Source organism: Beta vulgaris, chromosome 3, assembly GCF_026745355.1.
Source record: "Beta vulgaris subsp. vulgaris cultivar EL10 chromosome 3, EL10.2, whole genome shotgun sequence".
NCBI lineage: Eukaryota > Viridiplantae > Streptophyta > Magnoliopsida > Caryophyllales > Amaranthaceae > Beta > Beta vulgaris.
In genome coordinates, this window is record NC_079204.1 from 17,758,050 (window position 1) to 17,769,147 (window position 11,098).

The window sequence follows — 11,098 nt, forward strand, 5'->3', positions numbered from 1 at the left end:
CTTGGAACTCCAATTATCAGCTTAAACTTTTGGTCATGGTATCGGAGCCAGCATGACATAAAGCTTACGGGTTCAAATCTCATCAAGCCCCTCCTTTCTAAGGGGAATATTTTGATTGAGTTGGTCCTTTGAAAAGATATAATTAAATAACTAGTTATTAGGTCCGGGCTACGCTCCGAATAAGGAAAATTTTCATTTATTAATATCATAATTTTAAATGATGACACTAAATATTATTTGGTCTAGTGGTTAAGACTTTAGTGTATGTTCTTGAGGTTCCGGATCAAACCTTACTCTGCAATTTCTAATCTTTTTTATTGTTGTGGATTACATGGAGTAAAACTCCCTTAGGGAGAGCGCCACGTGTCACCGTTTCTGGCTTATACACGCCTTTTAATATATTAGTATAGATAGATGGTATATTACATCATTTCACAAGGAGCTTATGCACCAAGGTGATGTGAATCATAGCGGAATTTTTCGAATGCCCTTTTAATTGCATTATGAAATACATTGTTAAATCATGTAGCTTGAAATTATAGCTTTATACTCCCTCCGTCCCAAAATTTAGTTCCCATTTCATTTTGCACACTCTCCAAGACGTACCTTTGACCTACGATATCTTCTATTTCTTATTAGTAAAAAATATAAAAAGTTGATATTACGAATTTATACATTGAGACGAATCTAACAAGACCCCTCATGAATATGTTTTTTTGTATACGTTAGTAAGAATATTTGGTCAAAGTTTTTAAAATTTGACTCTCAAAATAAAAATGGGAACTATATTGTGAGACGGAGGGAGTAGTCAATGTAAAACATCAACTACTCCATTATTTTTACCGAGAACACAATGTTCCCTCTTAAAAAAACATTGTATACATACTCTGCATATGACCTTAGACACGAGGTGAAGGTCCATGCATATAATCAAATATTTGCAATAAAAGATGATTTGCAATTTCCGTTCAAGCCTAAATGAAAATAAACATAAAGACATGCTATGTATATTTTTCCTTATAACTAACTTACAATTATTTTAGAAACATATATGCTTCAATATACATAACAATATGTCTCCAAACACCAATAAAAGGGTTTGGCATGCATAAATATTGAACAAAGTATACATTAAATGTGCCTGATGAATCCTACAAGACTGCACAAAGTTGTGGACATGCTATAAACAACTCTTAGGCACTACCAATCCATGGGTAGACCCATCAGCGTGAGCACAAGATGCTATAGCTGGTTGGTTTTTATAAGTAAGCTTTACATCATCTAATATTATGTTTTTGCACGAATGTTTTGAGCTGCAATCAAACTTTACGGCAACTTCTGTAGCTGAAGATCCATGAATATCTTGATATGTGATATCACTAATTTTCACCCCGGAAACCTGTCATACAACACCAGATTTTAAAAGGAGAAATAAAAGCCAATTATATTGGAATTAAAGTAAATCTAATTCCCGATTTTCACTCCCATGCATTACCTCATTGCAATATACTCCAATTCTTGATTTAAGGCACACACGCTTCTTGTAAATTTGTTTATCACTAGTATTTCTAATATTATGACGATTTTAAATTATAAAAGTTATACCATTAGATTTATCTTGAAAATACTTCATAATATTATTTTTTCTTATAAATTCACCGATATATATGTCTGGAGTAATTAATGGTAATGTTAGATTTCGAATATTGTGCAAGCCTTACAAAAACAAACCGTATTAAACTGAAACTATCTAAAATGATGTAGCTCACCTTTCCAGGACAACCTTCCATGTTAGGACAGTAGTTTTGGTCAATAATTATAGGATTTTGTACATTAATCATGGTACAATGTTGGAAGATAACATTCTTCACAAAACCATGGCTTGGCCTCCCCCAAGACTTAATTCTTACCCCGTTTTGGGTACCGACAAATGTAACATCTTTTACCGTCATATTTTGCACTCCAGGCTCATTCATTTCTTTTGCTAAGCTCCCGATGCTGATAATAGAAAACAAACAAAAAAAATGCGTATTAATACTACTATTATGCGAGAGCAGTCCAGAGGAAATTCTTCTTACCATGAATTCCCGAAATGAGGCCTAAAAAAATAGAAAACTTTTTTTGGAGATTTCTTATATTACATATACCGGCTTCGTTACTATTGCATTTCTCACCTTTTTTTTAGAATGTCACAAATAATTTTCCCTCTCAAAATTAAAATCTGTTGAAATCCATTGAAAGTCCACTTGTGAGTGTCCCACATTGGAGAAAGATGAGAGAATGAACCACTTTATAAGATGAGGAGTTACTCCTCCTATCACCAATTGGTTTTAGGATGGAACCTCCTAGCTTGTAAGTAGGCTAAACTCTCCTTCTTATTGGGTTACCCAGGCCCATTTTCATATAATCTGAAATTTAACAAAATCACTCCTACAAAATTTGCAAGCATAACTATTTTTTAGAAAACTATTTGCTATTATTTTCTATAATTAATAACTAATTTTTAGTCTACATTTAACAATTTATGATATATACATAAGTTCAAATAAGATTTTTTTCTTTACAGAGTTACAAAAAAGTATACGAGATTGGATCCGGCTTTCATTTAGATCAATCTCATTAAGCTAGTTGATATCCACATAAAAAATGGTAAGAGATGGAGAAATTATTTCATATACCTAATTCCATGTCCTGGACCACATATGACATTCTCAATCCAAAGAGCGGTTGTGCCCGCACCTACGGAAACACAATCGTCGCCAGAGCTAATCTTGGAGTTGAGTATGGTAACATCATTGGAGTTTTGTACGTGAATCCCATCTGTATTAGGGCTTTCACCAGAAGCTAACACTTTCACGCTTCTTAATTTCACATTATTGCAACCATTAATTACAATGTGGTATAATTGGCTGTTTAAAGATGTCAAGCCTCTGATCTCAATATTCTTGGACTTTGTGAAGGCCAAATTCTGCAAAACAACCCAAATATTAAGTTGTAACCCTTTATTTTAGATACCATACATATAACTGTCATGTATGACTTCATTCAATCTATAAACTATAATTACCAACTTGTACCCTATGTTTCGGAACTGGTCTTGGTGTGCCATTGGTTACATCTTACACTAAATTGATGGGCAAGATAGCTATTTTCTTTCAACATACAGAAGTCACACCTCAATAAATTCAAAATAATATAATACCAGCATAATACATTAAAAAAAGAAAACATTTATTAAAATGATATAATACCAGCATAATACATAAAAAAAAGATCGAATTTCAACAACTTAACGAATCAATTATTGTACACCACAAACTAGATGATCAAAGCTAGTACTAAGTAATTACTAGGATCTAGTAAAGTGTTACTAGCAATTCTGAAATTTTATTTCGTGTTGAACCCAACACTCTCACCCTATGCTATTGCTTGATTCGATTATGACTTACTAGTAATTGTTCTACTTTTTAATATGTTAAATCCTTGTGTTTCTTCATTTTTTAATATTATATCTTTGTGTTTTTTCATATTTTATGTTATATCCCGATCTTTTTATAGTTTGATATATTACTTAAGCTTACCTTTCTCATGCACAATGCCCTCGACAATAACTATGAGTTATTAATTATTTCCACTATAATTAATAAACAAAATCTAGTTAATTTGTAAATATTTTAGACGCCTCATCTCTCCTTTTTTTTCTCTCTTCTCTCTCGTCTCCAACAAAATCCTAATTTTCGCCATCCTTTTGGGCGGTGGTAAGCCCCTTTTTTGCGTTTGTTACTAGTTTTTTTATGTTTATGTTTTCAATAAACTTCAGTCTCTCTCTAATGGAGAGTTTTTTTACACATATATTGGGTAATATCTACCCATAGATCAGGTTTTATCTCTCTCCATGTAAGAGTTTGGAGATTTTGTTTTTGGGTTTTTGTGTAATTCAAGAGGTTGATTTGTTGATCGAAATTTATACGGAGTTGCAACATATGTCAAGACTTAGTTTACAATCATTTGAATTCAATTCAGTTATACTTCAAAACTACAAAAGATCTACAAACCCTCGTGCAGAATACTGCATCAGACATTGATGTGAAACACGAGGATTTTAAGAAGTGTTAGATCTACTAAATGATCGTGGTTTTGTCATATTAGAATTTTATTTATTTCATTTTGATATATATTTCTTTAGTTTTGACTTCTATTGTAGATGTCGTTTGACTTTAAATCAATGAATTAATATTAATTTTAATAAAAATTGTAAATATCTTATCTCCATACATATAAAGTTGGATTAATTCCACTAGATTACAAAAAGGAAAATGCAATTAATGACTTCTAGTTAATGATAAGAGTAGTAACTGGATCTTTAGAAGGTTGAGGTAAAAGTTAAAACGTTGAAATTGCATAAACATGTGAGCATAACTAACTTAAAAAAATCCAAGAATATTTACAAAATAAAATGAATGAATAATACTCTAATTGAATTAGCTTACCGTAGCACCCTTTGGGCAACCACCCTTCCCGTACATCTTGCAATTCCACAAACCAACACCTTTTCCATCAAACTTCCCACCGGAGAGGGTAACTCCGCTCACTGACTCAAACGAGAGCCAAGTATGTGAGTCCTTAAGAGCTCGAAAATCTGGCGGCGCAACAATGGTGCCCTTAACATTTATATGAATTCCTACACTTGTACACTTGCTTCCATCAAATTTAATGGCATTTTGAATCAAATACCTTCCTTTAGGTACTAGGATTGTAGGCTTCCCTAAAGACCTACAAGCTTTATTCCATGCCTTTAAGAATGCTTTTGTCGAGTCCGTTTTACCGTCGGGTTTTGCTCCTAAGCTAACAACATTGTATGTTGATAATCCCAACATAAATGATGGCAAAAGAGTTAAAGTTAGAAATAATGATAAACTTATTGTTTTCATCATCATGCTATAGCTTATAGGTATATGCTTTGAGTTCTCTTGTGTATTTTGTTTTCTAGGGCTTATAGTACTAATTAATGGTACGGCGATTGTATTAAATGGAGTTGAATGATGGGATTGATTAGAAGTTAATTAAAGAGTATTTATAGAATTTGATGCTACGTTTCTTGTTGTAATAACAAAATCTAATTAAAAATTAAGATCACAAAAAAGCTGCTGGAAAGAACTGCTGCAGTTATAAAGTTAAGGCCTGAAAGCTAAAGTCAACAGAATTCACATAACTAATTTTTTTTTGCTTTGTTTTGTTGATAAGCCGAAAGTTAAAAGGTATTACATACATGCAGAATTAAGCTTCGTTGTGAGGGATAATAATCATAACGAACAGTTGGTAATGGCCTAATAGTATTGGCATCACTTATGATCCTAAAGATCACGATCGAGTGTAGCTTTTTTAAGAACTGAACAAATAACACTGAATAGCCATTTCTATATCAGAAGTGACACAAGTAGATGAGTTCGTAAGTCGTAACACAGTTACCAGCTTATATATAAAAATGATGATATATTGATATTAATCATTATGAGGTTATATTATTGTTAATGTATTAATTAGGTCACAGATAAAGATTTAGAGAAATTACTACTCATGTCTCAATTGTTATTGACAATAACGTCATACAATTATTTAAGCTTACACAATGACAAAAAGTATATATTTTAAGAAAGCTACTTTTTATTGACATTTGCTTGTGAAAGTATGAAGATACATATTGAAGTGAAGTAGCTAGGGGAGAAAAGACTTGGCACGCCTAAAGTAGTCATAATTTATCCTTACTCTAATAGAAGGTCTGTAAAAAATGGTAAGGAAACATGGACCAAAAAGAAGAAATAACGGATGTGCTGAAAAATAAAAATTAAATAAAGCATTAGATACATTTATTTCTTAATTGGATAAATTACTCACTTAATATATAGATAATTATATATTGATTGATGATCATATGAGTTTGAATATCACCATCTCTTAAAAATCTATTAATGGTGGGGAAGCTATTAATTGGAAAAAAACTTTATCGTCTCATTGGATCAACAACCCACCACAAATAATAAATAAATAGTGGAATGCAACTTATCAGTTTTAATAATTGGGAAATTCTCACTGTTACCATCCAACTATCGACTTTTGTCAATAGTAGGCATTATTCTTTTACCTTCCCAATGGTACCACTATGTTTATGACTTCTTAATTAAATTGATTTTTTTATTAAAAATAAGTTAAAATTATTAATGGCTATAAAGTAGAAATATAATCCTACCCATTATCTTAACTTTCCCTCCTATAATTCAACATCCCAACGATTCATCACATTCCAATTACTTTTTTTTGTGGATAAAAGTTCTAACACTTCGTTAATAACACACAAAAGAAGGGTGAGGGAAGATGATGAGTGTTTTACAGAGGAAGGTGGTGTTGAGGCTTTTTTTTTAACAGAGGGAGGTCCAATTTTGATGATGATGAATTTTTGTATTGGGTAGTGCGTATGGCAGCCAAATTAGATTAGGGTAAATATTCTTTTTTTTTAAAAATTTATTAGTTACATTTATAGTTTAGCCTAAATGCCTAATTTCTATTAACATTAAAACACTTGAAATAAAAAGTCATAAATATAGTGGTATTATTGGGAAAATAATAAAAAAAATATCTACCATTGAGAAAAGTCGATAGTTGGATGGTACTAGTGAGAATTTCCCTTAATAATTTTTTAATTCTCTATTTCTAGTGGATTAATTACCCACCGGATAAATATAACATTGTTTCTATATATTAATCTGATGACCAAGTTTGTTTTCCCCTTTAAAATAATTGATGCATGGAAAGTTGACCATTAACGTACAAGACAAAAAGAGCATGCAAAAATGCGAAAACTCAGGTTCTTTTTTTAGGGTATTGTGTCAAGTTAATGCACATGTTATATTTTTGATGCTTTGAGCATACGTTTTGGCCTCTTTATGTGCCCATACGTCCATTAACTCTTTTGTCTCGACAATTTGGATTATCGATTTGTTTTTCTGTTATTTGATTGTCAATTTGTAATAGTTAGCGTGTGCAAGGAAACACTCCATCCAACTTTGTCACATTGCTTTAATTTAGGCTTGTTCTTTCCAACTTATTTCCAGTTCAATTCAATTCATTTGCAAACAATTCAGTTCGGTTTAGTTACAGTCAGTTCAGTTCAATTCAATTCAATCTAATTGACTTCTGTTGAACTCAATTCAGTTCACTTTAGTTCACTTCAGTTCACTTTAGTTCAGTTGCAATCCGTTCACTTCAATTAAGTTTAGTTTAATTCAATTATTTTATGTCGAAGAAAACACATCCTTATTAAATTAAGTATATAACATATTTTTAGAAGATTCCTTTTTTTGATATTTGTGAATATTTTATCAAATGATCCTTGTAACAAACTTACAAAATCAACACTTTTCATGGATGATTAAAACTATTTTCTTAACATCGAATTAGAAGCTATGACTTGTGAATCTAAGATATCTAGATAATGGACATCATAATCTATTGATAATGGAAGATGGACCACAATTCTCAAGGTTTTTATATAATCAACATCCTAATCAATCTATATCTATACAAATATATTAAAAGGCGTGCATAGGCAAGAAACTGCACCACGTGGCGCTCTCCCTAAGGAGTTTTAGTTCATGTAATCCATGTACAATAAAAAAATTTAGAAATTGCATAGTATAGGGTTTGATCCCGAGACCTCAAGTACATACACGAAAGTCTTAACCACTAGACTAAGTTGTATTCAGTGTTATTATCATAAAGTATTATATTAATAAATGAAATTTTTTCTTACCCGGGGCATAGCCCGGGCCTAATAACTAGTTAATATATTAAAAGGTGTTCCTAAGAAAGGAACGATGACACGTGGCGCTTGTTTGGAGTACTTTATGCTATGTAATCCACATATACTAAAAAAAATAGAAAATGCATTATGCAAGATTCAATCTCGAGATCACAAACATATATTCTAATGTCTTAACCACTAAACTAATACTTGATGTTATTATTTAAAAGTAAAATATTAATAAATAAAATATATAATTACGTAGGACGTAATCCAAACATAAAAACTAGTTTTTAAATGAAAATAGGTTTCAAGCCTTCAACTAAGCTCAACCCCTGATTAAAGAACAAATTAAAATCAAATTGATGTACTAGTATTTTTTTAGTGCATGTATAGTAGATATTACTCCCCCTTAAGACCTTTCTTCCTTCAGTAGCCCCACTTAGCTTGGCCTGATTTTGTTTAATAATTTGAAATTGTGGCTCTTATTGGTGTTGTATTTAGATCTAACTTAAATCTGATTTATTTTAGATAAATAAGTTTAAACTCAATAAATTCGTAATAATTTCAAATAAAATAAGTTTTTCTCGGACAACGTCAAATAAATTAAATTAATTTTTTGTCAGACAATTTAGCACATAAATAAGTTTTTTTTTAGACAAAATACATTCACATTTAATAAGTTATTGTAAATTCAGATAAATTCAAAGTAAATGTTATAACTTCATATATAATAATTTCATATAAAATCAAATAAGATTACAATTACGATGAACAACTTTATCCATTATCTTAGAAAATCCTTCAATTGAGAGTTATGCATTAAGATTTCAGATAAAATCAAATTATATAATTTCAATAAAACTAGTTGAGGTGAAAAACTTTAGTCTAGGATACACTTCGATTGAGGGTATGCATTAAGCGAGAACGGAAGAAAAAAAATAGAGAAAAAAGATGGATATAGGTGATATTGAGAGAAACGATATAGATAATGCAAGGAGAGAAAAATGAAAGGGGGAGCTATAAATCCTCCACATTTTGGGGGTATATAGGGATAACAACAAATCATGTTCAAGACTTCACTAGTTGAAAAAACAGTTTCTCTCTCTAAAAACTAATCCTCTTCCTTCTCTCTAAACACAAATCCCTCTAACCCTAGGAACTCGCTAGAATTCTGGCGCCGCGAAAGTATCCAGCTTGTTCTCCGACGAGTTCCCTTGTTTTTTAACACCCCTGTTCTTTCGTTTCTCTTATTTTTTAGTTTCTTCGGCAAGTCTTCTTTTCCAGTGTATCGTCCCCCTCCCCTGTCGAGTATGGTGGCTTCCCCTCCCCATCCCCTGCTACGTCGTCAGGCATCCACTCTCATTTTCCCTTCCTGTCCCCCTGGTCTCGTGTTTCTCCGACGAGACTTCTTCTCCAGTGTTCAGGTAGTTTTCTTGTTTTTTAGTTTCTCTTGTTTTTCGTTTGTTGGATTCTCTCGTCACTGTCGTTGGTTTCCCCCCTCCCTAGTTAGTAGTTTAGTTGGTCTAGGTTGTGGGCTTCCCCCTCCATCCTTTCATTAAGTTGGTGTCCAGTTTGGAAGTGCGTATTTTGTTTCCAAGTGTGTTTTGTTGTTTTTTCTTAATTGTGGTAGTATGAGTTTGTTGTTCATTTCCTCAATCTGCTTGATACTTTTGTTAACTAGTGGAGGTAGTCTTTATCTTCAAGTTGTCGGGTCTGGTTTGTGTGGGTTCTTAGGGTTTACGTGGCACAAGGTTTCATGGTTGGGATTTGTTGTCTTCGATTTTGACAATTGGATGGTTGTTCGAAATCTAACAATAGTTAGATTTCAGTCTCGCTTCGTAATGATCTTATCAATCATTTGACTCAACAAAAAGATATATGAAGGTGGCTCCCCAATTTGTCAATTGGGTTTATAGCGTGTCAACTTATTTGAGCTTCTCCTCAAAGGAGAAACCTGAAATACCCATTCAAGAGGGTATTAAGTCACAAAAGGATGTGGCTCTTATAGGAATCCCAATTCAAGAATCCCATGAGACAGAAGGTCTCGGGGATTGGCCCTATTGCAAGTTTCTAATCTCGTTGTTACTTTGTTCCCCCGATCGTAAAATCAATCCACTCCCTCCACTCGTTTTATCAGGTTTATGGCGATCATCGCCATCTGCCAGCAGAAGAGCTTCACTATAGTTCACTCACAAGTCACAATACAACCCTCCAGATCGAGCAGTGTTATTCAAGTTTAAGTTTTTTAAGTTATTCTAATTGTTATGTATGAGCGCATAATGCTCAGTTTAGTATCTTTGTTTTTGTTTGGTTGTATTAGCATTATGCTGTACTTTTGTTTTTTTTACTTAATGCAAATTTTTCCCATTGTCAAAAAAAACAAAAGCAAATCATGTTATGTTCACTTCAATTAGATGAGCTAAAAGTAATCCAAACTTATCTTATTTAATAAAGGATTTTTTAACAAGAATAATACAAATTTTGCCCATTCTCTCGCAATAATACAAACTTTTGATTATTTTTTAATAATACAAACTTTTGATCTAAATTCTTCCAGTAGGGCAATATCGGTTGTTAACTTATTGTAGGAGGTAACAAGCTGAGGTGGTTCAGGTGGATGGGGGGTTGGGGGAGGAGGGAGAAAGAAGAAAAAGATCATTTTGTAATTTTTTTTGACCTGTTTTACAGGTTACAAGTCAACTTGACCTATTGGAGGAATTTCGATGTAAAGTTTGTATTATTGCAATAAAACATGCAAAAGTTTGTATTATTGTAGTTAAAAAATCCTTTAATAAACACACGTATACATATCACAAATTCATAGGAAGATGAAGTTGCATGGCTAATATAGAGGTTTGTATAATGCAAAATATAACACATAAGCAGCGTAACCTCACAATTTGATTTTACATCTATTATTTTTGTAACTTCACACTATGTTTGACATCTATTAATTAATTTGTATACTAATTACATAAACTGTGGGCATTGCAGACATCCAAGTCCAACACAGCACCCTATATCTGTACAAGGGCTATTATTGTGTAATTACAAACCGAACTTTCAGAATGCGCCTTTTTCTCCCTTCTAAGAAACTAAACAGTATTTTGATCATAAATCTGTAACTTTATCCTATATTATTTTAAGCTAAATAGTTTGTAAGTGCTGGATCAGATAACTACTTCTGAGAGGGAAGACCTCTGAACAAAAGAACTCCTAAACCACCAAGAGTTAAGGTTGTAACAAGAGGGATGGCAATTGATACATAATTAAGACTGCTGACCGTTCTGTCTGTTC

The 11,098-nt window shown here is 32.3% G+C and overlaps 2 protein-coding genes across 3 annotated transcripts in view; both read right to left on the reverse strand.

Moving 5' to 3' along the window:
• Positions 1-985: 985 nt before the first annotated feature.
• On the reverse strand, positions 986-5,040 carry LOC104889053 (polygalacturonase). The gene is made up of 4 exons (XM_010674191.2): positions 4,491-5,040; positions 2,679-2,968; positions 1,770-1,998; positions 986-1,399 (listed from the first exon to the last, which is right to left on the reverse strand). Exons 1-4 carry the CDS (start codon positions 4,935-4,937, stop codon positions 1,181-1,183), a joined length of 1,185 nt encoding a protein of 394 aa, XP_010672493.2. The 5' UTR covers positions 4,938-5,040; the 3' UTR covers positions 986-1,180.
• Positions 5,041-10,673: 5,633 nt separating this feature from the next.
• LOC104889054 (inorganic pyrophosphatase TTM1) overlaps positions 10,674-11,098 on the reverse strand; it is a 14,063-nt gene continuing 13,638 nt past the window's right edge. For both annotated transcript variants that reach the window (XM_010674193.4, XM_019248647.3), the window contains one exon: positions 10,674-11,098. This exon is cut by the window's right edge and continues 100 nt beyond it. In XM_010674193.4, coding sequence (XP_010672495.2) covers positions 10,980-11,098 — 119 coding nt within the window. In that variant the 3' untranslated portion in view covers positions 10,674-10,979.

Bases quoted from the DNA above. Each gene is read 5' to 3' on its own strand.
- LOC104889053 (XM_010674191.2), bottom strand. From the start codon at position 4,937: ATGATGATGAAAACAATAAGTTTATCATTATTTCTAACTTTAACTCTT. The intron at 2,969-4,490 runs GTAAGCTAATTC...GTTGTTTTGCAG, and splicing joins GTTGCCCAAAGGGTGCTACG to AATTTGGCCTTCACAAAGTC. The intron at 1,400-1,769 runs GTGAGCTACATC...GTTGTATGACAG, and splicing joins TGGAAGGTTGTCCTGGAAAG to GTTTCCGGGGTGAAAATTAG.